We start from the raw sequence: 27,209 nt of genomic DNA on the forward strand, positions 1-27,209 counted from the left end.
GGTTCTCATTCCCTGCTGCACTGGACTCAGAGCTCCCTTGGCCAAGACCAGAATTTCCACAAACCCCTGGGCACTCCGCATCCATTCCCCTTCGAGGAGCAGGCTGGCGAGCGGCACAGCTGGAGAGAATGCACGTTCTTTTTTACTCGATTGTTCTTTTTCCTGTTTCTAAGATAAATAGTAAGTTTCTTTATACTTAAAATTGTTCATCAATAATGTATTAGCGGGTATGTCTTCTTCTGAACACGGCTTTGGCTGTGTCCTGTAGAGGTGGATAGGAGGGCTCTATCCTTGAGAGTTTGACATATAATGTGCAACTTCACAGTTGAGTTTCTCTTTGACCCAGTTTTTCCTTTTCTTTTTTTAAAGATTTTATTTATTTATTTGACAGAGACCACAAGCAGGCAGAGAGGCAGAGAGAGAGAGTGAAGCAGGCTCCCCACTGAGCAGAGAGCCCGATGTGGGGCTCAATCCCTGGAACCCGAGATCATGACCGGAGCTGAAGGCAGAGAGGCTTAACCTACTGAGCCAGGCACCCCGATTCAGTTGTTTTTTAAGAAAACTTGTTAATATCTTGGTATTTATGTTTTTATCTTTTAAAAAAATTTTTTACTGTTTCTTAGATTTATTTTGGACTTTAAGGGCACCTGGGAGGCTCAGTGGTTCAGCATGGGACTCTTGGTTTGGATCAGGCCATGATCCTGGGGTTAGGGTTGTGGGGGGATGGAGCCCCACCTCAGCCCCAGGCTCAGGGCAAAGCCCGCCTAAGATTCTGTCCCTCCCTCCCCCTCTGCCCCTCCCCCTGCTCATAGATCTGCGAGCTCCCAAGTCCCCCCACCTCAAATAAATAAACATATAAATAAAATCTTTTTTTTAAAGAATTACTTTGGAGTTTGATCAAATATGTGTCCTACGTCTCTTTATACAATTTGTATGTTTATCTTCAGTTTTGTTTTATGGCCCACATTATTTTTGCAAATATTCCGTGGGCTTAAATGCAAAGTTCTCTCTCTACACGGAACAGTTCACTTGAACTTGCTGTTTGCACTACTTTTTTTCTTAATTCTCATATATATTTTTTTCTCACATATATGAAAAATATTCATACATTTCATTGCACTTCACAATTCATATACATGAAATTTCACAATTCATATGCATTTCATTTCATTTCACAATTCATATACATGAAAAAAATATATGCGTATACACACATTTTCCCCCTTACAGATCCGTCCGTTTCTGGAATGGGTGTACTGAAGCCTGGGGAAGGGTGGCACCAGCACTCCGGTCCAAGGCCCCGCCTGCAGGGCTCCACGGAGTGTGAAGGACTCTGAGCAGCCCGGTCCACAGCGGGTACGGGGGCGGGGGGGGGGCGGGGGGCGGAGCCAGGTTGGGGTGAGGGCAGGACAGTCCCCGTTGCCAGGAGGCGAGATCTGGACACAATGGGGTCTGGCAGTCGGGCTGGGCAGGGGCGGGAATCCAGGCACCCCACCTTGCCTTCCCGGCCGGGAGCCACAAAAACAGGTTAGTGCATCAACTTTGGGGCCCCCTCCGGGCACTGGGGCTCCGACCCCGCCCCCTCACCTTGGTGTCCTCGACGCCATGCCCCTAAAACATCCCGGCGCCCCAAAACCCCAGGGAATTCCTTTCCCGCAGGATTGAGACCAAACTTTGCGCGCTCACACACCCCTACTGGACTCGTTCTGGGGGCCGGGGCGAGAGCTAGGCCTCCCCCGCCCGCCCCCAGCAGGGCCGGGAAAGCTCGGGTGTGTTTCCCCGGCTCCTGGGATACGGGATGGGCCCCGCCCCCGGATCGCGAGAAGCGGCAGCGGTGGGTGGAGGGGCCGGGGCCGCCACCTTCTGTCCACAGGTACCGCAGGCCGTGAGCGCACCCCACCCCTGCGCGCTATGGGCTCGGACGTCTGGGTCGGCCCTTGGCGGCCCCACCGGCCCCGCGGCCCCATCGCAGCGCTCTACAGAGGCCCGGGGCCCAAATACATGCTGCCACCGAACACCGGTACCGGCGTCGGGCGGGTGTAGACAGACGGGGCCAGCGAGGTCTGTGCCGGGAGGCGGGCGCCGTGCCTGGGCTGCAGGGCGGCGAGGAGCGGGGTGTGTTCTCGGGGGACGGCGGGCTGTGCCCGGGGCGGGGAGCGGCGGGGGGCCCACAGTGATGCTGGGTCGCTCCCGCAGGCTACGTCCTGCACGACCCGTCGCGGCCCCGCGCCCCCGCCTTCTCCTTCGGCGCGCGCCTGCCCACGCAGCAGACTTCCTGCGGCCCGGGGCCCGGCCACCTGGTTCCTGCACACATAACCGTGCGCGGCCGCGACGGCACCCCCGCCTACTCCATCTACGGCCGCCCCCGCCACGCAGCGCCCCTCCTCACTCCCGGACCGGGTCAGGACCCCTGGGACCCCGGTCTCCCCAACGCCGCGCCGCCTCCAGAAAGGCCCGCCCGGGAATCCCCCGCCTGAGCCCCGAGCCGCCCTCGCGTACCCTACTACTCCAAACTCGCTACCCCCGTACCCGCATCTCGGAAGAACTCCAAGCCCCACCAGGCTTTGACAAATCGTGGCTCGGAGTCACCCTAACCTCAGGCCCCCAACCCGGGACCCCACCACGCCCCCAACCCGGTTCCGGCCCACACCCCCGGTCCGCCCCGCAGGCAGGTACTTCCCCGAGCGAGCCGGGAACGCGACGTACCCCAGTGCGCCTCGGCACACCATCGCTCCCCGAAACTGGGGCGCCCACGCGAAGCAGCAGACACCAGGTGAGACGAAAGGCCCATCCCAGCCCCACGGACCTTCCCATCCCCGACCGGCAACCGCTCTGCCGGCTGCGGGGGCGAGGGGGGCAGAGAGCCCGGCCTGTCCGCGAAGACTGACCCCTAGACCCACGCCTCGCTGGCTCCTCCCCAGGCCCTGCAACCTACACTGTGCCCTCGCTCTTGGGTCCGCGCGTCATCGGTAAAGTCTCGGCCCCAACTTACTCCCTCTACGGCCGCAGCGCGGTGGGCAGTTTCTTCGAGGACCTCAGCAAGGTGGGGCGGGGCTGCCAGGCGGGCTTGTAGCGAGGGGTCGGCGGGGCGGGCCACAGGGGGCGCGAAGCAGGAGGTGAGGGCCAGTGGCCAGCGGGGAGTGGAGGCCGGACCCAGCGCCCCTGCCGCCCTCCCACAGACCCCGGGCCCCTGCGCCTACCACGCGGTGAACACTGGGATCTACAAGTCTCGGGCCCCCCAGTTCTCCATGCTGGCGCGGACTTCGCTCCCCCAAGATAACACCCTGAATCCCGGGCCCGCAGCCTACAACGTGGACCAGGTGGCCTGGAAGCCCGGGCCCAGGGTCAGAGGCGGGGGAGGAGGGTCCGGGTCCTGGGGGGCCCCCGCGCGGCGGCCGGACGGCTGGCCCCCGCGGGGTCACCCTGAATCCTGGTCCCGCAGCCCCGGAAACCCCGCGGCTGGAGCTTCGGGATCCGGCACTCGGACTACGTGGCTCGGGTCCCGACCAAGGCGGACGACTGACCGGCCGGGAGGGCCCGACGGACGTTTGCTTAAAGCTTCCCGAACCAGCAGCGTGTCCGCCTCTCTGTGTTCGCGGCGGGCGCGCGGGGCGGGGAGCGTGCGCGTCGGGACGCTCGTGCCCACGGGCCCCAGACCCTCGCGCGCCCACGGGCCCCAGACCCTCGCGCGCCCACGGGCCCGCAGGCCTGGGAAGTCCCGGAAGTCGCGCGGCCGCGGGCCTTCGTGACTGGCCGGGGCAGACGACAGCCATTGGCCCAGAGTCCCGCCCGTCTAGGCGGCACCGCCCACCCGCCGTCTTCCTGAGGCCCCGGGCCGGGCGGGGCGAATCGGAAGCAGGGCGGGCGACGGCCACTGTCCTGGACAGGTCCAGGCCGGGGTCAAGTTGGGAGGCCGAGAAGTGGGAGCCAGACACGGAGACAGGCACTTGGGCAACACAGACACGGGACAGGGAGAAACCGGATCCCGTCGGGAAAAGTGCACCTGCCGCAGAGACACGGATGCAGGACGGTGGCACGTGCCGGCTGTCTCGCACCCCGCAGGCCGGGAGCGATGGGGCCACAGGGAGTCGGGGCCCTCCGGGCCCCCCGCCAGACCCCGGGCAACTCCCGGAGCTGCTCCGCCTGAACGAGACAGGCCGCCTCAACCAGGGGGCCATCTGCGGCTTGGTGCGCGCTGTGGACTGGAGCGCGAAGGGCGCGCAAATTGGTGCGTGGGAAATTCTGGACGCCTCTGACCCCAAGATCAGCCCCAGAGACCGCCTGCCCCTGGGGCCCCACCACTGTCAGTGACCCCAGGATAACCCACCGCTTTGGGTTGATTACACCACAGTATCCTATGCCTCGGGGCGATGCTAATGGCCGTGCCACTGCAAGACATGGGTCTGGAGAAAACAGTGGCACTGACCCAGGCCCTGGCCAAATCTGGGCAGCAGCTCACATAGAACTATTCCACAGGGCGAGTGGGCGACAAGGTCGGCCCGGTCTTCTTACCCGCCCTAGCAGCCTGTGGACTGCAAGGTTAGAAGATGCCTCCTCTCCAGATCAGAACGTCTGACCTCAAAGAGGTCAGCAACCCACAGGCAGTTTCTAACTTCAAGCCTGGCCTAGACAGAGTCCCCAAAGGCAGACCCCCCCCCCAGACTTCTCAACCCCAGAACAGAACTTAGGTTCCCCCTTCCCATCAGCCCCCATAACAGGACCAAGTTATCCAGCTCCTTGGGTACCCCAGTTAGGATTCCCAAGGCAAGAGCTGGGTACTCCTCTACCTTGGTTCCCCAGACTTGAGCCCTCGGGATAGTCCTCCTCATCACTCCCCACACCAAATCAGGACAATTTCTTTTCCATTCCCTCTCCACCAGCTGCACATCCACCACAGCTGCTAACTCCAGCTGAAGTCCTAACCAGGGAAAGTAAGGGGAGTAGCTGTGCAGGTGTCTTCAACACCCCTATCCAGCAGGTACCAATGACCAACAGATGTGGTCTGGAGTTAAGAGGGGGGCACAACCTGGAAAACCGGTCATTTCTGGATTCACTGCCCTGCAGAGCACAGAGCAGGCACAGATAGGCTGGCTGCTCACTGATCTAGGTTATTGATAGTAATACGGGCCAAAACTCTGAAGGATCACTGATAGGTCTTTCATCAGCATTGGATATTGATCAAAGTTATTTATGGGTCATTGATGGTCACTGAACTTTGGTTTTCAGAGAAACTCCAATTGGAGTCATTAATAGGGACTTCATCAAAATCACTGTTGGGTCTCTGATCAATCATTAATGGGCCATAGGATATGAGTCAATATCCCTGATGGGTCAAACCAGTCATTAATGAGGACTTATCAGAGTTGTTCATAAGTCTCTGGTCATGGTCTTGGACACTTTTCATGGTTGCTGATGACAGCATCAGTGCAGAGATTACTGAAGGTCACAGGGATTTTTGATGCAGGGGAATTTGGCCCAATATAAGGGCTGCTGGAGGGAGTGGGCTGCTGTCCTGTGGGTCCCAACAGGAGGCTGGTTCCTGTGGATGGACTCCTGTATGAAGCCAGAGGTGTCAGCCACCGTTAACAGGCTGCTATTCATTACAGGTAGCCTGCCCCCAGGCTCTGGGTCTACCTCCTACGTATTAAAGACGCCTGACCTCTGACCGCACAAAGTCCAGATCCCCAACAGGGGACCATGGGACCTCCCCCAAAACAGGTGATTTGCACCAACCCCAGGGTCAGTGTCCGGTCATCACAAGAAGCTGGACCACCGGGGCCCCTGGCTGGTTCAGTTGACAGAGTATGCAACTCTTGCTATCCGGGTGGTGATTTCAAGCCCCACGTTGAGTGTAGAGATTATTTTAAAAAACAAAATAAGATGCCTGACCACCAAATCAAGAAAGTGATCTGACTGATGCTCCCCCTCCATAGGGAACTTGGTCCTCAATGTTTAGGGTCCTTAACCCTTCATAACTGACCCAAGTCCGCATTCCCCACATCTCCCAGGAAGCTCCAGGCTCCCTCTGCCTTCCCCGACAGCCTACATCCTCCCTTCAGAAGGTGGAGAAGGGAGACTGGGTGGCTCAGGTCACTGGGTCCTGAGATCAAGCCCCAAGTCCAGCTGGCTCCCTGCTGGGGGGTGGGGACGCGCCTGCATCTCCCTCTCCCACTCGCCCTGCTTCTGTTTCCTCTCTCTCTCCCTGTCAAATGGAGACAACTTAAAAAAATAAAAACAAAAATGGTGGAGACCCCATCCGCTCTGGTGGTGGACCTGAAGTTTGGAGGGGCAAGTATTCCCTAGCCACGCCCAAGAGCGGGCGAGAGCACTGGTGAGCATCTGCGCCTCCGGGACACTGTGCGGCCTGCCCGGGTGGGCGTCCCGATGCGAGCTCAAGCTCTCCTTCCGGCAGTTAGGGCCCATTGCCTTTCGGGGCCTCACGACCGCTCGCCCCAGGACCGCTTCAAGTGGAAGCTCGGGCGCAGAGCCCGGACCGGAGCCTGGCCCGAGACCTATACTCCGGGACCCTCGCGCCCGGGGGCAAGAGGAGCTCCACGCGCCCGCGGACGGAGGGCCCCGGGAGACCCCCGTCCCTCCCCACCAAACCCGGTCCCTTCCCTTCTCTGAGTTCCCGGGCCCTTTCCTTCCCGACCCCGGGCCCTGGCCACTCTCCTTGCTGAGTCCCGGATTCTCCCCGCCACCCCCCGCCGGCCCGAGGCCCTGCCGCCCTCCCCGGACCCCGTCGCGGTGCCTGAAGCGGCCCCACAGAGCTTGTCCGGGGGCAGCCGCGCTGGGGATCCGCTCCGGCGGCGGTAGGCGCCGATCCCCGCCCCTCCTGGCGCCCGGTGGCCTGCAGGGGACGTCGTGCCCTCGGACCGCGCGCCCTGCGCCGACCCACACACAGCAGTAAGGCGGGAGAGCGCGAAACCCGGTCGTGCCCGGCGCGCGGACGGCAGGAGAGGGGCGGGGAGGGCGCGAGCCCCGAGGCTTCCGAGAGGGGCGCGGCCTGAGCCGCAGGGAGCCGGGAGGGGCGGGGCCGAGGAGGAAGCCCCGCCTCGTCCTGCACTTGGCCTCGGGCGGCACCCGCCACCTTTTGCGCACGCGCGCAGGGCGGCGGGGTTGGTGGGGGAGGAGAGGGGCCCCTCGCGCCCGCCTGCGCCTGCGCCAGGCCCTTAACGCATGCGCGCCGGTGGCGAGCGTGCTGGTGGCGCAGGAGCCTGGGGACCCCGACCGTGCTTCGCGGAGGGCGGGACTGTCCCCTGACTCGCGATCCAGACGCCTGGTCCCAGAGAGCCTGGGTGGTGCCCGGTGCGTGGCCCCTGCCGGTGTCCGCTTTCTGACCTGACCGCTCGACAGACAGCTGCGCGTCCCGGAGGGCGCCGTGGAAGAGGGGGCCCAGAAGTATCCAGAGGCTGCCTCCGCTTGCCGGACACATCCCGGACACAGCTTAGAGTGCGCACGCAGAGGAGGAAGCTGGCGGGCAGAGCCCGTGGGACGTGCGGAAGGTCGTCCAGCCCCGAGCGCAGGCCTCCGGCCGTGGCCGAAACCAGACGCACAGGAATCCCCCGGAGGGTCTTCTCAGCAGCTGAACAGGTAAGGGGGAGTCCTAGGACGTCACCTAGCGGACTTTCCGGGGCTCCTGCGAGAAAGGCACGGAGCACACCGACTTCGGTGTCGGATCCCACAGGCGAAGAGGGTAGGCTTGTGCCGAGTCGAGACCTCGCTTCGCCCCCCGCCCCCGCCCCCAGTGAGAGCACCAGGAAAGCTGCACACGGAAGGGGCGCCCTATGGGCAGACTGGTGTGGGCGCGCAGGGTCGCTGCTGAGCGCGGGCTGGGCAGGCCGCAGGAGGGCTGGAGGAGTCCGTCCTTGAGGCTGAAACCAGACTCACCCGCCTCCTTTCGAGAAATGGGGATTTATTGCAAACAGGCGCACATGCTCAGGGACTCAGGCAAGGCATGCACTTGGAACGCTTTCAGTCCCGAGACGGCAAGGTGCAGGAGGGCCTCCCAGGCCACACGGAGCTGCGGGCTCAGAACCGGGGGTCAGAGAGGGACGGCCGGCGTCACGGGCGCGGGCACTGGGGGACACCTAAGCAGGGGCTGTACTTTACCTGAAGCACTTCTGTGCTCTGTGGAGCCCTGAGGAGCAGGGGCAGTGCACTTGACTGTGTGCTTGGTCCATCAGAGGGTGGCAAGTCTCCCCAGAGCTATGGGGGTTGACTCAGGGCTGAGGCCACTACAGGCTCCTGACCCCTGTGCTCTCTTCCAGGATCATCAGGCCCATGCTGCTGCTGGTTTGGGCACCCAGGGCTTGGCACAGGCTCTTTCTGCTCAAGCCCCAAGCCCTTCTCTGGTCCCGGGGAGATAAGGTCCTACACGTGGGATACCGGCGCCTGTCAGGGCACGCCCCTGGAGAGCAGAGAAGGCAGAGCCAGCCCCAGGGCCCTAGGTTTCGGACCAGGCTGCTGATCACTGCTTTGTTTGGGGCTGGGCTGGGCGGGGCCTGGCTGGCTGCAAGGGCTGAGAAGGAGAGGCGACAGCAGCAGCAGCGGACAGAAGCCCTGCGCCAGGCAGCTGTGGGCCAGGGCGACTTCAGCCTGCTGGACCACCGGGGACAGGCTCGCTGCAAGGCTGACTTCCGGGGTCAGTGGGTACTGCTGTACTTTGGGTTCACTCACTGCCCCGACATCTGCCCAGACGAGCTCGAGAAGCTGGTGCATGTGGTTGAACAGCTGGAGGCCGAGCCTGGCCTGCCCCCCGTGCAGCCTGTCTTCATCACCGTGGACCCTGAACGTGACACTGCCGCAGCCATGGCCCGCTACGTGCAGGACTTCCACCCGCGGCTGCTGGGCCTGACTGGTTCCGCGGAGCAGGTAGCCCAGGTGACCCGCAGCTACCGCGTGTACTACAGCGCTGGCCCTAAGGACGAGGACCAGGATTACATCGTGGACCACTCCATTGCCATCTACCTGCTCAGCCCCGATGGCCTCTTCACAGACTACTATGGCCGGGCCAAATCCGCACAGCAGATCGCGGACAGTGTCCGACGCCACATGACTGCCTTCCGCAGCGTCCTGCACTAAGCCAGATCATTAAAGAGGGTGTGATGTAGCTGTGTGCCTGTCATCTGTCCCAGGAGGCCAAGGCAGAAAGGGCTCAGGACCTGGTCACTTGCCAAGGAGTTAGGGCACAGGCAGCCCTTTCCCTGCACAGAGCAGGAGTTTAAGTTCCTTGAAGGGTTAGGTGGGTTGGCAACACCATTTTATTCGGCTGGGCCGGCCAGGAAACAAGGGTAGTGAGCAGACTGCGTGCCCAGCACCCAGGAGGGATGGACCTCCAGAGCCCACCCCTCAGGCTCAATGCTCCGCACTCAGGGCTGGGCCATGGAGGGGGCAGCGTAGGTCTGGAAGCGCTTGTGGGCCCGTTGGTGTGTGAGGAGTCTCAGGGACATGGTGTCCACGGCCGCCTCCAGCCCCGGCTGCTGGGTGATCTCCACCGTGTGGTCGTTGGCCTGTAGGGATGAGGCGTCAGCGGCGTCGGGGCCCACTTCCCTCCCAGGCTCCCCAGGCCACTCACCAGCTGCAGGGACGCCAGCATTGAGCGACACACCTCGAAGGCAGGCTGGCCAGCTACGAGCTCCGCAAAGGGACACCACTGGTTGAGCTGGCTGAACCTGGACACCACCTGGTCCCCGTAAGTATGGATGTCAAAGGGCACGTGCTGTTCCTGAAAGGAGAAGGGGCAGGCACGGTCCTGGGGCAAAATCAAGGCAGGCCGCAGGGGAGTCCCCACGTCTCAGCCAGAACTGGCCCAGCCCCTCACCTGCTCTTGGAGCAGGGGCTGGAGAGTCACCTCCCAGTCCCTGACGCGCTGGCTCAGCTCCGTCTCCTGGACGAACTTCTGAGAGGTGGCGATGAAGAGCTCCTGGGGGGGACCAGGGAGCTGCCTCCTTCTGTGCAGGGGCCCCTCACCCAGCAACCCGCCAGCTCTCACTCAGACTTACCACATTCCTTCGGACCAGCTCCTCATAGCTCAGGGATGCTGGCATGGCCTCTGCCTCTGGAAAAGAGGCAACTGTGAGCTGCTGGGGCCGTGGGCCACACCCTTCCTCCCTCTCGTGGCCCCCTGGCCAGCAGGCCCCTCTCAGACCTACCCAGGTCAGCAGCTTCCCCAGGCTTTGCCTCCTGAGGCTCTGCATACTCCTCAGGCTCGAGAAAGTCATCTGCTGGCAGACAGAGAAGCCCCAGCAGGAGGCAGGTTTGCTGACAGTGGACACTGAACCCCCCCACCCGGGCCCATCCCAGCAGGCCCCCACCTGCCGCCCCGAGATCCTCCAGGGAATCCTCCAGCTGGTCCTCCACAGGCCACAGCCCTTCCTCCGGCCTCGGCAGCCACCGCTCTGTCATCTGTGCAGAGAGCACCTATGAGGGGCACTGCTGTCCCCACTAGGGGCCCCGTGGGGTCCAGACAAAAGCCAGCACTGACCTCCCTCCTCTGCAGCTTCCGGAGAGTCTCCAACTGCTCCTTTACATGCTTCCAGTACAGGACCTCCATGTCTGCACACAAAGATCTCGTGAGGGGGCTCCCATGTCCTGCCCAGGCACTCCCAGTCCACCTAGAGCCTTGGGCAGCCCCCAGGCCAAGGGCAGGCAGGCAAAATACGGCACAGAACCACTGCTCCTCAGAAGGGTGCGCTCACAACTCTGACCTCACCTGCAAAGGACGGGCCCTTTCGCCGGGGCCTCCTGCTGTCGGCGTGGTCAGCATCTTCAAGAGAATTTGGTCAGCGGGAACCAAGCCAAGTCCCTGCAGGCTATACCTGGACCCTCCCGCCCTGGCCCAGCCCCACACCCCACCACCACTCACAGGCAGCCAGGTACCACTGGTGGAAGTCCTGCAGCTTGGCGGCACCCTTCCTCTTGCGCTTCTGTCCTGGAACCTCCTCCACGCAGGGGGGCACGGAGAAAGGCCTACCTGGGGGCACGAGCACAGCTTGGGGCCCTGGGGCAGGCTACAGCACCCACACGCTCCAGGAGCAACTGCACCAGGGGGCACAGTCCCCACCAGGCTCCTAACAGGTATAGAGCCCACCCTCACCAACCACGGGTGCTCCAGAGAGCCCGTCCACAGACGCCCAAGGGAGGTGTCCCTCTACCCAGTTACCTTTCTTGAAAGGCTTAGAGTCCAGGGAGTCAAAGGGGTCCAGGCTCTGCCAGGGGTCTGGAGTCTCCTGAGCACAGAGCACAAGCAGACACTGCAGGGAGCGGGGGGCCCTGGGGATGCCCACCCTCCCTCAAAAGCTCACTGAGTGCAGTGATAGCCAGAGAAGGGCTAGCCACATTCAATCCAGAACCCAAGGGTGACACACCAGGGAGGGAGGTGCCCCAGAGCGGCAGAAGAGGTGACTGATTTCTGGAGGAAGGAAGATTCCTCACAAGAGAGCCAGCAGGGGTGAAGGCAGGGGAGCCTCAGCACCACCTCCCTGGCGTGGGGGTCTGAGCCCCACGACCCCTCACCTTCACCAGGGACGCTGGCTGCCGTCGCTCCCGTAGCACACACCGACCAGGCTGGGCAGCGCTCTGCAGAGAAACAGCCCACAGATCCGTCTCTCCCTCCTCCACCCAAGGCTCAGGCAACCCAGCAGCTGTGCTCCGGGGCCAGACGTCTAGAGCCCTGTAGGGACCCTCTGAGGGCAAACAAAACTCTGGGAAAAATTGTAGGAGAACATATAAACTAGTAAACTAGTGGTCATGGGGTACTTCTATTTTTCTTTAAGAAAATAATAAGATAGGGCGCCTGGGTAGCTCAGTGGGTGAAGCCTCTGTCTTCGGCTCGGGTCATGATATCTCAGGGTCTTGGGATCGAGCCCCGCATCGGGCTCTCTGCTCAGCGGGGAGCCTGCTTCCCCTCTCTCTCTCTGCCCGATGCTCTGCCTACTTGTGATCTCTGTCAAATAAATAAATAAAATCTAAAAAAAGAAAGAAAAAAGGATAAACATGATACATCTACCAATCAAAATGAACAAATACTAACTTTTTCTCCTCTGTGCATCAGTTTCTCAGCTGTAAGCGGAAACACAAAGCTGACCCTGGATGGTGGAAGGAAGCTGCCAAAACCTTGGAGCCCATTCCCTCCTGCAAGCCTGACCTCGAGGAGTCAGCTTTGGAAACCAGCTGCCGTCCTTGGTGGGAGCTACAGACACCACGGGGCTTGGACCCTGAAGCCCAGCTCCTTCCCAAGGAGCCGCAGCTGTTCTGCTCAGGAAGAGGGACAATGTGATCAGCGCTGCCCTAAAGGGCTGGGTGCAAAGGCAGGTCGAAGGCTGTCTGGAGGGTGCACCCACAGCCCTAGTGTGCAAGGACCAGGACGGAAGGAACAGAGTGCAAAGCTCACAGTGCTGCCTGTCCCATCTAAGTGTGGGCAAGCTTGCCCAGCTGATGGCTCGAGCTTTGCAGGCCTCAGTCAGGGTCCTACCTCCTGCGGGCTCCTGGGTTCCTGGGGCTCCTGAGGGGCCTCGGGGGCTGTGGCCTCAGGAAGCTCTGCTGCCTCCTCTGCGCCCTCATCCTCACCACCACCTCCAGGCATTGGGCCTTCTGGAGAGGCACCTGAGCAGGGGAGGAAGACACCAGACAGGAGGTGGGAGGCCACCCCTGGCCAACACCCAGGAGAACCTGCAAGGCCCGCCCCTCACCCAGCCTCATTCATCAGACCCTGAGAACGCAGCCGGGCACTTCCCACTCTTCTCGTCATGCCCCTCTGTTCTGTTTGGCTCCTTTTACTTTTAGCAATTTTCCTCCTGAAATGCTGCCATCCGTGCTTGCCCAGAGAGGAGGGATAGATCCAAACCTCACAGGCTCAAGAATGGTCAGAGGGCAGTCATGAGACCAAGTGGGCCACGGTGGGGAGGGAGGCCAAAGCCTGGGCACAAAGAAGCCAGGCTTCCTTGCTCCCCACACCTCACCCCTGGGGCAGCTGAGTAGAGCCCCGTGCAGAGCCCCGCGCCCCCCAACCTCCACCCCCACTGCAAATCCACACGTCCTCTCTCCTCACTGGACTCCGGGGAGACGTCGAGCACAGGGCCAGGACCGCACGCAGCAACTTCCATTGGCTGCTCTTCAGCCCTCTCAGCCTCTGGGAAAGATGGGGGATGGGACAGGGTCAGCCCTCGCCCTCCCCCAGGAGGTCCCTCCCAAGGGCTAGGTAGGGAGAGCAGAGACCTGGCACAGGACTCAGGCACCCCGGGGCTGAGCCAGCTATGGCCAAAGCCAGGACAGAGGGGAACTGCACCAACAGAACCACCTTCAGTGCAGGTGCCTGGGGAGAGAGGTGGGACCAGGGCTGGCAGGCACAGGCACAGGGGACCCTTCCTTCCCAAGCCCCCACATCCAAGCCCTCACCCTTCCGGTTCCTCGGCAGCAGGGTCTCCACTGGGGAGATGCCAACTGGCTCCAACATGAAGGCTCCCCTGGGGTGGGGGGTGCATGTATTCATCCTAAAATCCTTCCGGCTGGCTAGGACCTCCCCCTGACAGCTGTGCAGGCAGAAACACAACCAATGCAGAGACCCTCTCCACTGGGCCCTCTCCCCTTATCGGACTCTCTCCACCAGGCTCAGGCCCGTACCTGTACAGGGGGCTGACGTTCTTCTCCATCTCATGAGGGGCCACGAGGGCCATGGGCAGGAGAGGGACAATGAGGACCTCCTGCATGGAGGCCAAGAGTGGGTGAGCCACAGGCCCCGGGGTTTCCAGGTGGGGAACCCACGTGGGAGGACGCCTTCCCACAGCCCCTGCAGCTCAGTGCAGCCCCTACAGGAGGAGGGGCACTCACACGGAGGGGCAGGTCAGTCCTCAGATCCACATTAGCACGCGAGTCCGGGAGGTCATCCAGCGACACGAACTGCGGGGAGACAGAGCTCAGGAGCAGCGCTGGGCAAGTGTGCAGGGGGCAGTGGTCAGGCGGCCAAGAACTCTCACCTGGTCCTCCCCCTCCTGGGGAGCCATGGAGCTGGTGTCCCCCCTGGCCCCATTTTCCCGCTCCGAGGAGAGCTGCTTGGCCCGCCTGAGAGAGAACCAATGCACGGGCGTCTGGGAGGCTGCACGGGCCTCCCCTGAGCTACATGCGGGGCAGACAGGCCTCCACCTCCGGGCTCAGACCAGTACTCACTTCTTGCCAGAAATGAAGTCGAGAGCCTGGTAGACCAGCGAGTAGAGGTACTCCACCTGGGGACCAGAAGCAGCCAGTGAGGAGTGGAAAGAAAAGCCCAGCCCAGATGGTCCAGGGCCCTCCCCAGAGCCCTTGCTGTGTACACACACAGACAAGCCTGTACACAGAAAAGCCAAAACTTCCAGCCCAAGTCCTGCCAATGTGACTGCCAGAAAGACTTCTCCAGTCCAACCAGCGCGTCTCATCAGCTGTGGCCCTCTCCTCTTCCTCTGTCCCCACACTCCAAGCAGCCCTGCTGGCCTTCGCGCCTCACACACTGGCCTGCGTGCGGCCCACAAGCCCATCTCCGTGCTGACCCCGCCCAGCACCCGGAGCTGGCTCCTTTCCCTCCCTCAGGCGTGGGCCACCAGTGCCCCACCTCCGTGAGCCCCAGCCACAACCTGTGGGACCCCACCACGATGGGGAGGCTCAGCATTTCTGAGATGCTGGCCAGCAGGGTGTGCACGTGGGCCACCTCTGGGCCATTCCTTCTGCAGTAACAGCGCCCAAGAGCACACACCACTCTCTCTTCTTGGTCCTGCCTTTTTTTTTTTCCCCGTTTTCCCACCAACAGATGTTCACTGCACATCTTTTATGTATGGGGCCTGGCACCAGGCACTGGACCCAGTGCGAGCAAACGGACGGTAGCCCCCCAACACATGGGCCCCGTTTATTGGGGTTAATAAACGTGAAATTTTTTAAGTGTTTGCCGCATCTATCTGTGTCCGTGCTTCATCCCATCTGGCCTGTCGGAAGCAGGTATCAGAGCTGTTCCCATGTCCAAGGAGAACGAACCAGGAGACAGAAAGCCGCCGGGGTCAGGGGTAGGTCCCGGATGTGCGGCCAGGGGCGCGAGTCTCAGGCTGTGTGACCTAATCTGCACCCACTAGCTACATGTGGCTTTACCAATTTAAACTTAAGTTAATGAAGTTAATGAAACTCAACATTCCTCCGTCACACTGACCACATTTCAAGGGCCTGGCGCCACAGGTCACTAGTACTTACCACCTCTGACGGCCCAGATCACAGAACGGCTCCATCATTCCAAAAAGTCCTACTGGACGCTACTGACCCCCCACACCTTCCAGGCTTCACTGCTGACACGTCCCTGCACTTGCTCTACCGCACACCCACGCATCTGTCTGTCACCTCACATCTTGTGCAAAGCTGGCTGCGGACACTCCTTCGTAGGACAAATGCAGGACGTAGGATTCTGATTTAATGGGATTATCTAGGACCAAAACCAGCGAGATATTAAACTGTTTTAATAACTTCTGCTGCCCAGAGGTAAATCTACCGGGTCCTGTGCAAGTTAAGCCCGAATGCAGATGGATCGCTCGCCCTTCTAGTTGGGACCCCGGCACGCGTCCCAACGCTTACCTCCTGTGCGCCTTCTCTCCTCCCACCCGCTGAACTGCCAGTTCTGGATCCAGGCTGTCACCCACTTCTCCTTGCTCCTCCGCTAGGGTTGGCTAAGCGCCGCTGGAGGAAACGCACGTGACCAGCAGGAGGCACCGAGCCCCACGGACGGCGGCGCTCTCAGTCTTGTCTGCGTTCCCCGCAGGAGGCTTTCACCGAATTTCACTCTCCAAATTTCCTACCCAGGAGCTGATTCTCAGTAACTGACTTTTATTCTGTTATGAAAACTGGGGCCTTAGGCAGGAACTCTCCAAATGCCTGTGTCCAACTTCTCTACATCAATACTGACTTCTCCCTCTGGACTCCTGAGATGGAGCCTAACAACCCACGGCCCTGACCCACGCCCGAACGGCTTCTACCAGGACCGGAGGTCATCTGCCGCCTCTCCCGCCCTCTCACCCTTCAGCTCTGTGCGGTTCAATCCTGGCTGTCACTAAGAACACTTAAGAAATCCTGATAGCTACCCGCTGCCCGGTGCTGTACCACCAGGCCAGGCAGGGTCCGCGGGGAACGAGGTGCATTACGGCGGGGTGGAGGACCGCGGCTTTGCTGACTGCCCATCTGTGTCCCCTCCCTGTAACCTCTCCCACAAGGGGTCATGTGGCGCCTTCTCACCTCTCCCCACCCCTCAGTCTCCCCTCCTCTCACTAAAACCCCTGGTGACCTTCCAATTGCAGACCCACTACACACATGAAAACCTTTCCTGTGAGGGTCAATTCACTACATTCAACAATTTTGGTCTTTTTTTTCTTCCCCTTTAAAATTCTCTACATCTCTGACTCCCAGACGTTTTTTAAATTTGCCTCGCTCTGACTTCTTTCTGGTGGACACGTCCTAAATACTGGTTCTTCTCAAGGTGTTCCCTTCATTCAGCTTTTCCTCTTATTCTACAACACAGTTTCTGGGCTTCGGGACAGACATTCTAGATGGGCTAACTCTTTGCTGCGTGGGGCTCTTGTGTACACCGCCAACGGGCCAGCGTTAGCAGCAGCCCTGCAAGTTTCAATCCAAGCTTGTTCCTTAATTACAACCGTTCTGATTAGGAGCCTAAGCCGAGCTATAAGGCAGTGCGGAACTGGGGAGACAGCAGGCGCTGGCGAAGCAGGGAACAGACAGGGACGAGCCTGCCACCTGCCCCAGCAGCACAGTGAACCTCAGTCCCATGAGACCCGCAGCCAGGCGGTGCCCACCTTCTTACTGTAGACACAGGCTGACCCCTGGATCAACAGCGCTGCCTCAATGAAGTTCATTGTGGTTTTCCCTTCGTCAAAAGAGATGCAGATTTGGTCCAGCTGCAAGACACAATACCAGGCATTGGGAAGCTAACATCTATGTATACTGCTCCCCCCAGAGCCCACCCAGCACCCAGCCTGCAGGGCCTGGTCACCACAAGGCGCCCCTCAGAGCACCAGCTCTGCTTGGGGCTCTCTGGTTGTCTTTTTTTTTTTTTAATTTTGGGAGGGGAGGGGCAGCGTTTTGGAAAAGGAGGGCCCTGGAGTCTGTCAGCCACCAGCAGCGAGAGTGGCACAGCAGCTCCCTTCTGGAGGCCTGGCAGCACACCGCACTGAACCCACCCAAGTCCAGGCTGACTCGGACAGAATCAGGCAGGAAGACCCCTCACCCAGAGGGGAGACAGACACAAATCACTGGGGTCTAAATCCTCCGAGCAGAAATTAAGGAAACACTTCCAAGTGAATCCTCTTCCTTCTGCAACCCGACCCCCCACCCTCACCGGACTCCCCCGAGCCCCAGCTCCTACGACCTCTAAATGTGCGTGGTCCACAGACCACAGGCCGACAATTCCCAAACCCATCTACAGCCGCGCGTTCTCCTTTGCCACAGGGTGGTGCTTAGGGCCACCCCAAGACAGCTAAATGTCCGCAAGCTTTTTATCTCCATACGCAACCCAGGGGCTCTCCACGACAGAGCCCTCTCCTGCACGCCGCTCCGCAAACAGCACTCTGAAGCCCCAACACGTTTCCCAAGCTCTTCGCCTTTGCTCTCCGTCCGCCTGGAACACCGCTCCCGGCTGTGCCCGTGTGAATCGTCCCGCAGCACAGCTCTCACGCCCGGCGCTTCCCCCACCCTGTGAGGGCCGATTCCAGCCTCCACCTCAGGGCCAGAAGCTCGTGTCCAATAAATGTCTGATGAACTGAGAAGTGCTGCCATTGGAGCTGAGCCTGGAAGACACTCCCTAGGCAGATGAAGGCAGTGGCCTTCTAGGAAGAGCAACTGCTCCCACAAAGGCAGTCACTGGGATCCAACCAGCAAGGAAAAAGCACTAGACCAAAACGCAGGGTGTGCGGGAGAGCAAGGTCAGACGTTAGGCACTCTGGGGGCCCAAAGAAGGAGGAGTCTGGGGGGACACTACCACGAGGCCACTTCTCCTAATTCTTGAAGGACAGAGCAAGTTTTTCAGGTCTCTGGAGGAACACGCCAGTCTGAAAGAGTGCAGAGCATTCTGGAAAAGTGATCGGGTTTTCCAGAAAGGACAGATCTGAAAGAGAGGGCAGCTGAGTCACCCAGGCCCTGAACTGCAGAAGTGGCCCTTTTCTTCTCAGGCCGGGCTCACCCACTTGTAGGACCTCACACTCCACCGGCATTTGAACAACTCCGAAATGCACGCTCCAGTCTGGACCTCCCGTCTAAGCCTAAACCTGTATGTCCAACTACCTTCTTCAAACACCGTTTGCATGTCTTAACCAAAATTCACACTGGACAGGTCCACACTGACCCCGATACCCCCACAAGCACCGTCCACGGATCTGCAGATCTTACCTCCTCCCTGTCTTCTCTCGCTTCCCCCTTCAGCCCATGCTGCGTCCCCCGATATTTCCATGCTCCGGCCTAACCCGTCTGCTCCTCTTCACTGACCACCAGTCAGCTCCCCCCTTGCCCGGGCCCCAGCACGGACCGGATTCTTCCCGCCCTCCACTCCCCTCCACCCTCCTCTTCACAAGCAGGTGCACGTCGGGAGACACAAGGCAGATGACATCCCTCCACTCGGAACCTTAATGGCTTTCTGCCCCTCTTAGGGAAAAAACCCAAACTCTACAGAGAACCTCGTACGCTAACCAGCTTCCTCTCCACTTGCCCCCCTCCCCCACTCACTACAGAGCGGTCACACGGTCCCTCTCCATGGTCGCCCTTGGAGCCAAGCACTCTCCCACCTCAGAACCTTGGGACATGCTTCAGCTCTCCGTGACTGGCCAAGTCCTTTCACCCAGACTCCTCTTGGAGCCCTCAACGTTCCTTCTGAATCTCTCGTCAGTCTGTTTTTACACAAAGACACAGTGAGGAGGGGGCCTCCACTCTGCCACCCACTAGCTAGGACTTCGAGCCCCTCTCCTAACCTCTCTGTAGAACTAACACCTGTTCCAACCGGCGTGCTTACTTCCTTACGGTCCGTCCTCCCAGAGGGGGGCAGGGACGACTGTCTCCTTGCCACTATCTTCTCGGAGTTTAACACGATTCTTGGCTACAACAGACACTCAACAACAATGAAAAAATAAACAGAAGAGCAACATAATACGATTTGTTAACATTTTTTTAGAAAAGAACTTTCTGGTAGCTGCATGGAAAATGAAAAGAAGGGTAGGGACAAAAGTAGAAGCAGGAAATCAGGACTTCAGAGGGCAGAGGTCTGCAAGAGCAAACACAGAAGCACCAAGCGGGGCGTGGCCGGCTGACTGTTAGTAGAGCGTGCGACTCTCCATCTCAGGGTTCTAACTTCAAGCCCCACTCTGGGTATAGAGATTACTTAAAAATGATTAAAAAACAAAATATTTCAGTGGCCAGGATGGCTCAGTGTCAGATTGAGTGTTGAGAGTCCAATTCTTGGCTTCAGCTCAAGTCACGAACTCAGGGTTGTAAGATTGAACCACTCATCGGGCTCCACACTGAGTATGGAGTCTGCTTGAGATTCTCTCTCTCTCCCTCTGCCCCTCCTCCCTACATGTTCTCTCTCTGAAAAAAAAATTTTAAAACTTAAATATTAAAAAATAAAAAATTTTAAAAATCTTTAGAAGGAAGGAAGGAGCCGACCAAGCCAGGAAGCAGATTTACCAGGCATCACCAAGCAGCCTGCTCACTGTGGATACCTGAACCCATAACAGCCCCACCCAGCACAATTCTCCGAATTTTTTTAGCAGCCTATGTGTCCAAGCAGAGGAGGCAGATCAATAGATCAAGGATTCATTCAACAAACACACACTCTGTGTCTACCATGTGCCAGGCATTCTATTATGCAAAGGGAACAGAATGCACACACGGTTCCTGCCCTAGCAGAACTGACATTCTCGAGTGGAAAGACCACAAACAAGTGAACAAGTTAAGGAATCACTGAGACACAGGACGATGTCCTGATGTACTGATGTAAAGGATGAAGGGACTCGTTGCAAAAAGAACGAAAGAAAGAATATTCCAGGGGCACCTGGCGTCTGCCTTTGGCTCAGGTCATGATGCCAGGGTTCTGGGATCGAGCCCCGCATCAGGCTCCCTGCTCAATGGGAAGCCTGCTTCTCCCTCTCCTGCTCCCCCTGCTTGTGTTCCCTCTCTTGCTGTGCCTCTCTCTGCCAAATAAATAAATAAAATCTTTAAAAAAAAAAAAAAGTACATCTAAAAAAGAAGAAGAAGAAGAAGAAAGAGTATTCCCCAGTGGAGGCAGAAATTATAAAGACCCTGGGACAAGAACGAGCTCCGGGGCGCCTTAGAGCATGCGACTCTTGATCTCAGGGTTGTGAAGTCAAGCCCCAGGCTGGGTACAGAGATTCCTTAAAAATAACAACAATAATAATACTAAGTAAATTTCCTTATTTAAACAACAACAACAAAAAAGAATGAGTTCCAGAGTTGTAGGTTGATTGGCTTCAAAGAACAGGTGGAGAGAAGCCCAGGATGAGGCTAAAACAGTCAGCAAGGCCAGACTCAAAAAAGGTGGTTTGTACTCTCTGTTGAGTGCAGCAGAAAGGCCCCGAGGGGTGACAGGACACCACAGCAGCTGAGAGTCACACTTTCTACTGGATAGAGCATGAACTGGATGGGGCCAAAACAGCTGTAAGGAGCCTGGGAAGGAAGGTTTTACATGAATCCGAGGTAAAGAACAGATGACTTCAAGTAAAATTCTGGGGGTGAACAGACAGAATCCATGGGTGAACGGGGTGTGAAACACAGGGTTTCAGCAGAGCAGCTCTTAGCTCTCACCTTCCGTTGGTCAGCAGTGCTATTTACCGGGACTAGAAGACTGATCTAGGCAGGATATCCACTTTATTTTTTTTCCTAACATTTTATTTATTTGAGAAAGGGCATGATTGGGGGTGAGGGGGATGCAGAGGGAGAGGGAGCAGACTCCCCACTGAGCAGGGAGCCTGATGCGGGGCTCCCAGGACCCTGAAATCCTGACTAATGGATTGAGCCACGCAGGCGCCCCAAGAGCTCTAAGTTAACGTATTGAATCTGAGACGCCTGCGTGGAACATCGAAGTAGAATGTCAAGAGTAACTGGGCAGAAAATAAATTCACAGAAAAGATCTGGGGTGGAGATATGAACTGAGAGTCATCCTCATACACTTAAAATCATGGAAGTAAGTTTAGGGGAGATATGTAAGAAGCTGCTGGCGCAGGGCTTGCCAGAGGAGCTCAACATACAGAGCGGACAGCGGGAAAAAAGTAAGCAAATAACTTGGGGGGAAAATCAGAGCAGGTAACCCTGTTCCAAAAAGGGAGGGTGCAGCCCGACAAAAGCTGCTGGGCCGAGCAAGGCCACGTTTGTAGCGCCCCTCGGATCTGGCAGGACGGACGCCACCGCGGATACGGACGAGCGCGGCCCGACGGGCTGCGGGGGGGACAGCGATGTGCTCAAGCGGAGCCCGCTGCGCGTCCCGGGGCCTGCACTCGGCTGCGCCGTCCGCAGACCGACCACGTGCTGGCGGCAGCTCGAAGCCGGCCGGAACCGCACGGAGAACGCGGCTCTCCCACGCGAGCGCGCGCCAAGGTCTGCTCCACCCAGAGGGCTGGTCGCACCCACTGACCCCGTTTCTCGGCCGGCGCACAGGCAGCGACCGGGGACGACACCTCCGGGCTGATTCCCAGACGCCGAGGCGCCGCTGCGAAACAGGAAAACCGCCAGCCCGAGCGCCGCCGGAGCGCGGGCGCCGCAGCCGAGGAGGCGGGGCGCGGCCGGCCCGCAGCCCCCGGCCCGCAGCCCCCGGCCCGCCGCCCCGCCTCGCGGCCCCGCCCGCCCGCCCCGCGCCACGCCCCCGGGGCCGCGCTCACCTCCTCCAGATACTCGCCCAGCTGGGCCGCCACGTCCACCTCCCAGTTCTTAGTGAGGTCGCGGATGGGCTGCAGCAGGTGGGCGAAGCGCGCCTCCACGTCCTCCATGTCCGGGAGGGGCCGGGGCGGCCCGGGGACCGCAGGAGCGTCTTCCAGGGCCGCCAGCGTCCTCAGCCCGCCACTAGCTCTGGCGCCATTTTGCCGTTCCCGCCCAGGGGAAAAACGTCGCCCGCGCCGCCGCGCGCACACCTATGACGCACGCGGCCCCCGCCGGGGAGGACGCCCCGGGCGCCGCGCGCCGCGCTGGAGGCGGGGCGGGGCGGGGCGGGGCTTGTCGGCGCGGCGGGCGGGGCGGGGCGGGGCTTGTCGGCGCGGCGGGCGGGGCGGGGCGGGGCTTGTCGGCGCGGCGGGCGGGCGGGCGGGGCGGGGCGGGGCCCGGCGCCGACGGCGGCTGCGGCGTAGCGGACATGGCGGGCTCGCGGCTCCCGAGGCAGCTCTTCCTCCAGGGCGTGGCCGTCGTCTTCGCGTTGGCCTTCGCGTCCCTCTACTTGCAGATCCCGGGTGAGGGCGCGCCGCGGGGACGGCCCCTCGCCCGCGCCCTCTGTGCGCGCCCGCGCCCGCCGACGCTTCGCCGAGAGCGCGGGCGCGGGCGGAGTGAGGACCAGGCCTCGGAGCCCCCGGGGCGGCCTCCGTTCGCGGCCTGCGGGCGGCGGGAGCTTGGCGGGAAGCCGGGGCGTGCTGCGGCGCGCTTCGCGTCGGCTCCGGGCTCAGACCCGGGGGCCGGGGCGGGCCCAGACCAGGCAGGGCGCGCGGGGGAAAGACCGGGAGCGGGACGAGGGGCGACCTCGGCCCCGCCGGGCGGGAGGACCAGGCCTGCGGAGTCTGGTTCGGAAGGGGCCGGGGATCCGCGGGTTCGCGCCGGGGTGGCCAGAGTCTGCAGGTCCCGCAGTCGAGACCTCAGGAGGGGGGTCTGCAGGCCCTGCCTGGAGGGCGCGGAGTCCGGCCTCGGAGGGCAGTGTCCCGGCCCTGACGTGCCCTCCCACAGGCCTGTATGGTGCCGAGGGCATCCTGCCTGCGCGGAGGACGCTGAGACCACAGGGCAAGGGGCGCTGGCAGCAGCTGTGGGAGACGCCGACGCTGCTGTGGGAGGCTCCGCAGCTGGGGCTGGACACGTCGCAGGGTCTGGAGCTGCTGACCCTGCTGGGCACCCTGCTGGCCCTGGGCGCCCTGCTGCTGCGCCGGCTGCGAAACGTCTTCGTCTACCTGCTGCTCTGGGCGGCCTACCTGTCTGCCTGCCAGGCAAGTGGGGGCTGCCTGCCGCCCCCATCCACCGCTGGGACCCTGGTCACCAATTCAGTCCGGTCCTGTCCACCCTGCGCCTCCCCCTGCCTCTGCCTGGCCTGCCTCCGCAGACACACCCCCTTCTCCCTGCAGGTGGGCCAGGTGTTTCTTTACTTCCAGTGGTGAGTGACTTCCGGGTGAGGGGCTGCAGGAGGTGGGGGCAGCGGCGGAATATGTTTGCCTCTCCAGGGAGGACCCTCCAAGGGGAGCGGCCTTGATGGGGAGGGGCCCTTTGTGCTCTTCCTTCTCCCCACAGGGATTCCCTGCTGCTGGAGACTGGCTTCCTGGCGGTGCTGGTGGCCCCCCTGAGGCAGCCCCCCCACCATAAGCAGGCCCCCCAGGGGGGGCTCGCAGGGACCTCACCCCACGAAGGCCTCCCCTTCTGGCTCGTGCGCTGGCTGCTGTTTCGCCTCATGTTTGCCTCGGGTGTGGTCAAGCTGACCAGCCGTTGCCCCGCGTGGTGGGGGCTAACTGGTGAGGGTCCCATCCTGAGTGTGGGGTAGCGTGGGGGGGGCTGCCTCACCCTGACCACCCACTTACACCCGCAGCCCTCACCTACCACTACGAAACACAGTGCCTGCCCACCCCTGCCTCCTGGTTCGCCCACCACCTGCCCGTCTGGCTGCACAGACTGTCCGTGGTGGCCACGTTCCTCATCGAGATCGCGGTGCCCCCTCTCTTTTTCGCCCCTGTGCGCCGCCTGCGCTTGGCTGCTTTCTACTCCCAGGTTGGTGGGGCCTCCGCCATCAGGAAGCCAGGACATGGCATTTCGCAGCACTGCCAGTGGGTCGTCGTCCCACTGGAGCGGGGTGATCCAGAAGGCCTCATGAGCAGAAGCACGAGTTAGTGGAGGCAGGTGGGGAAGGGCTGCAGGAGGCGTGCTGAGCTTGGGTTTTTCTCCAGGTGATGGGGAGCCGTGGAAGGTATGAGCAGGGGGCAGAGGCCAGTTGGAGTGGGAGCATAACAGGCTGGGGGTGATGAGCAGGGGAGGGGGCGCCTGCTGGAGAAACCCAGGCATGGGTTGCGGAGGGCCTTGAAAGAGGGCTCGGAAGGGCCGGGGAGGGGTAGGCCCTGGAGCCCTCAGTGCAGACCTTCTCCCAGGTTTTGTTGCAAGTCCTGATTATCGTCACTGGCAACTACAACTTCTTCAATCTGCTCACCCTGGTGCTCACCACCGCTCTTCTGGATGACGGGCATCTGACTGCCGAGTCTGGCGACAGCCACTGCCAAAAGAGACCCACATGTGAGTGTGAGCTTGTCCCCGATCGCCAGGCGTTGTCAGCCCGACGGCCCAGCAGCAAGTTTGCTTCCCTCCAACACCCCCCAAGTGAGCCCTGCTCTGGTCCCTCCCCAGCCGACCCATGACTCTCTCGCTCGGCAGCCTGGCCCAGGGCGCTGCTGGCTGTGCTATCTCTGCTGTTGGAATTGACCGTCTACGGGCTGCTGGCCTACGGCACCGTACACTACTTTGGCCTGGAAGTTGACTGGGAGCAGCATGTTGTCCGCTCCAGAACCAGTGAGTGCCAGCCGGGGGCCGGAGGACAAAGGCTGGACGGTTCCTCCTCACGTCCCTTTCTTTTTCTGCAGCCTTTACCTTCCACCAATTTTCCCAGTGGCTGAAGATGGTGACCCTGCCCACCATGTGGCTGGGGGCGGCCTCCCTCACCTGGGAACTGCTGACGGCCCTCTGGAGGTACGTGGTCCGGTGGGGTGGGGTAGAGCTGTGCAGGTCAGGCCTGACGGCACTTGGGTCCCCTGCCCCCCAGGTGGACCCAGGTGCGAGGGTGGCTGAGGAAGTTCTGCACTGCGGCCCAGCTGCTCGTCTTTGGCACTGCCACGGTGGCCTTGTTTGTGATCAGCCTGGTGGGTAGCCCTTGGGGAGGAGGGAGGGGGCTGGAGGGGCAGCACTGAGCTTCTGCCCCCTGCTGCAGGTACCATACTCCTACATCGAGCCCTCGAGCCATGGGCATCTCTGGAGCGGGGCGCACCGGCTGTTTGGGGCCGTGGAGCACCTGCAGCTGGCAAACTCCTACGGCCTCTTCCGCCGGATGACCGGTCTCGGCGGGCGGCCTGAAGTGGTACTGGAGGGCAGCTATGATGGGCACCACTGGATGGTAAGCGTCCCCACGGGCAGGGGTGGAGGAGGGGGTCTCCGGTCCAGCAGCTAGTGCTCACACGCTCTGCCGGGCAGGAGATCGAGTTCATGTACAAGCCCGGGAATGTGAGTCGGCCGCCCCCCGTCGTGGTACCCCACCAGCCCCGCCTCGATTGGCAGATGTGGTTCGCAGCCCTGGGCCCACACACTCACAGCCCCTGGTTCACGAGCCTGGTCCTGCGCCTGCTGCAGGGCAAGGACCCTGGTGAGGCCTGGTGGGGAGTTGCGGGGTGGGGGGCTCCTGGGAAAGTGGGAGGGTCTAGGAGGCGCAGGGTGTGTGGGAAAGGGAGGCTGGGGCTGTGGTCCTCTGGCCGTGCTGAGTCCTGCTCCCTTGCAGTGGTCCGTCTCATCCAGAATGACGTGGCTAAGTACCCCTTCCACAAGCAGCCGCCCACCTACGTGCGGGCCCAGCGCTACAAGTACTGGTTCTCACAACCTGGGGAGCAGAGGTAAAGCCAGAGTGCTGCGTGGGGTGCTGGGCTCTGGGCTCAGGGCCCCCCTGAGCACACTGCCCTGTTGCAGCCAGTGGTGGCGACGCCAGTGGGTAGAAGAATTCTTCCCGCCAGTGTCGTTGGGGGACCCGACGCTGGACATGCTGCTCCGACAGTTTGGCCTCCAGGTGGGAAGGCACGAGGGAGGGGGTGGTGTGTGACCCTCCACAGGCATGGTGCCCGCAGACGTTCCTCAATCCTGCGCCCACAGGACAAGAGCCCACCCCGAGCCCGCGGCTCCGGTAACACGCTGGCCCAGGCCCTCCGCTGGATACGGAAACAGCTCTCTCCGCTGGAGGCTTCCACCCTGCTCTGGGGGCTCCTCGCCGCGGTGGGGGCCATTAGGGTCATGCAGGCCCTGCTGGGGCCCCATTCCCCCCCCTCCTCCCCTCTGGCCAAGGAGGAGAAGCACAGGCCAGCCGCCAGGAAGGCGTCCGGAGCTGCCGGCAGACAGGCCGTCCCAGCCCCTGAGAACTGCAGCAGCGGCAGCTCCCAGATTCCCAGGAGGAAAAAGTAGCTGCATTCTGCAGCCCCATGTCCAGAGAGGGTCAGGGTACCCACACATCTCTGGCCTTCTGTGGCAGGACACAGTCCAGCCAGTGTGCCTTAGCCAACCGCCGTGACAGGCGCAGGATGGGTTGCTGTCTTCTCAGGCAGGTTTTGGCCGCCCTGCAGCTTGGAGGGCCCACTCACCCCAAGACACACGCCAACCCCAGCCTACCCCCAGCCTTGACCTACAAGGCAGGCATATGACCCGGCTCAGGGTCTTCCCCGGGACGTTGTAACCAGGGCTGTGGGAAAACCTTTCCCCTCTTCAAGGAGCCAAGTCTGATGCCCCTGACTCACCCCTGCACAAGAGTGGGTGAGGCAGACCCGCTGAGGAAGCGAGGCAGGAGGAGGGAAGATCCTGAGATCCGGGATCCAATAAACGTGCCTCTGTGCCCGACCTCGTGTGTGACGTCTCCTTGCCACTTCACAGACCTGAGAACCGTGGCCCTTCCCTGCCTCTGGCAGGCGAGAGGCACATTAGGGTCATGCAGGCCCTGCTGGGGCCCCATTCCCCCCCCTCCTCCTGGCCTCTAGGCTGACATGGCCTCTAGGATGCCTTTGTTCTCTCCTTTCTACGGTCCCCTATAAAATAGACGCAGGGGCATGGTCAGGCACAGCCTGACCGACCTGTCAGCACCACACACCAAGTCAGTGAGGCGGCCCGTGGTGGCATGTGGGGCCTAGAACGCTCCCAGCACCTGAGAACCCACCAGAAACTGGCTGCTTCCTTCTTTGCTCGCCCTGCTTCCTTGTCTCGAAATGGCTAAAGGGTCAGGC

General features: G+C 61.0%; 5 protein-coding genes across 11 annotated transcripts; 4 read left to right on the top strand and 1 right to left on the bottom strand.

The window, feature by feature from the left end:
* The first annotated feature begins 1,383 nt into the window (after nucleotides 1-1,383).
* On the top strand, nucleotides 1,384-3,570 carry ODF3B (outer dense fiber of sperm tails 3B). The gene is made up of 7 exons (XM_004775349.3): nucleotides 1,384-1,527; nucleotides 1,874-2,020; nucleotides 2,197-2,400; nucleotides 2,669-2,773; nucleotides 2,922-3,043; nucleotides 3,180-3,320; nucleotides 3,443-3,570. The coding sequence occupies exons 1-7, from the start codon at nucleotides 1,446-1,448 to the stop codon at nucleotides 3,521-3,523; spliced, it is 882 nt and encodes a 293-aa protein (XP_004775406.2). The 5' UTR covers nucleotides 1,384-1,445; the 3' UTR covers nucleotides 3,524-3,570.
* Nucleotides 3,571-4,020: 450 nt separating this feature from the next.
* On the top strand, nucleotides 4,021-5,665 carry LOC106003999 (thymidine phosphorylase). The gene is given in 4 exon segments (XM_045087520.1): nucleotides 4,021-4,232; nucleotides 4,352-4,539; nucleotides 5,486-5,564; nucleotides 5,566-5,665. Coding segments are annotated over 4 exon segments (579 nt in total).
* A 1,510-nt stretch (nucleotides 5,666-7,175) lies between these two features.
* On the top strand, nucleotides 7,176-9,112 carry LOC101685284 (protein SCO2 homolog, mitochondrial). The gene is made up of 2 exons (XM_004775351.3): nucleotides 7,176-7,593; nucleotides 8,271-9,112. Exon 2 carries the CDS (start codon nucleotides 8,284-8,286, stop codon nucleotides 9,082-9,084), a length of 801 nt encoding a protein of 266 aa, XP_004775408.1. The 5' UTR covers nucleotides 7,176-7,593; nucleotides 8,271-8,283; the 3' UTR covers nucleotides 9,085-9,112.
* A 133-nt stretch (nucleotides 9,113-9,245) lies between these two features.
* On the bottom strand, nucleotides 9,246-22,120 carry NCAPH2 (non-SMC condensin II complex subunit H2). Of its 7 annotated transcripts, none has more exons than XM_045087544.1 (20): nucleotides 21,897-22,120; nucleotides 16,815-16,916; nucleotides 14,167-14,222; nucleotides 13,977-14,061; nucleotides 13,831-13,899; nucleotides 13,624-13,703; nucleotides 13,399-13,532; nucleotides 13,052-13,132; nucleotides 12,476-12,606; nucleotides 11,518-11,580; nucleotides 11,165-11,231; nucleotides 10,868-10,975; nucleotides 10,715-10,768; nucleotides 10,487-10,557; nucleotides 10,317-10,407; nucleotides 10,155-10,226; nucleotides 10,005-10,060; nucleotides 9,824-9,925; nucleotides 9,611-9,754; nucleotides 9,246-9,512 (listed from the first exon to the last, which is right to left on the bottom strand). In XM_045087544.1, the coding sequence occupies exons 1-20, from the start codon at nucleotides 22,002-22,004 to the stop codon at nucleotides 9,372-9,374; spliced, it is 1,815 nt and encodes a 604-aa protein (XP_044943479.1). In that variant the 5' UTR covers nucleotides 22,005-22,120; the 3' UTR covers nucleotides 9,246-9,371. The 7 variants fall into 7 exon arrangements, with proteins under 7 accessions (XP_044943479.1, XP_044943480.1, XP_044943474.1 ...); XM_045087545.1 differs by having other exon boundaries at nucleotides 9,611-9,727; nucleotides 21,897-22,118; XM_045087539.1 differs by having other exon boundaries at nucleotides 9,578-9,754; nucleotides 21,897-22,118.
* Nucleotides 22,121-22,329: 209 nt separating this feature from the next.
* On the top strand, nucleotides 22,330-26,829 carry LMF2 (lipase maturation factor 2). The gene is made up of 14 exons (XM_045087547.1): nucleotides 22,330-22,457; nucleotides 22,942-23,195; nucleotides 23,331-23,359; nucleotides 23,494-23,711; nucleotides 23,786-23,964; nucleotides 24,339-24,480; nucleotides 24,619-24,753; nucleotides 24,825-24,930; nucleotides 25,004-25,100; nucleotides 25,169-25,351; nucleotides 25,429-25,597; nucleotides 25,730-25,841; nucleotides 25,915-26,011; nucleotides 26,095-26,829. The coding sequence occupies exons 1-14, from the start codon at nucleotides 22,364-22,366 to the stop codon at nucleotides 26,398-26,400; spliced, it is 2,121 nt and encodes a 706-aa protein (XP_044943482.1). The 5' UTR covers nucleotides 22,330-22,363; the 3' UTR covers nucleotides 26,401-26,829.
* The last annotated feature ends 380 nt before the right edge of the window (nucleotides 26,830-27,209 follow it).

Source organism: Mustela putorius, unplaced genomic scaffold, assembly GCF_011764305.1.
Source record: "Mustela putorius furo isolate JIRA1106 unplaced genomic scaffold, ASM1176430v1.1 tig00001419_pilon_pilon_pilon, whole genome shotgun sequence".
Lineage (NCBI taxonomy): Eukaryota > Metazoa > Chordata > Mammalia > Carnivora > Mustelidae > Mustela > Mustela putorius.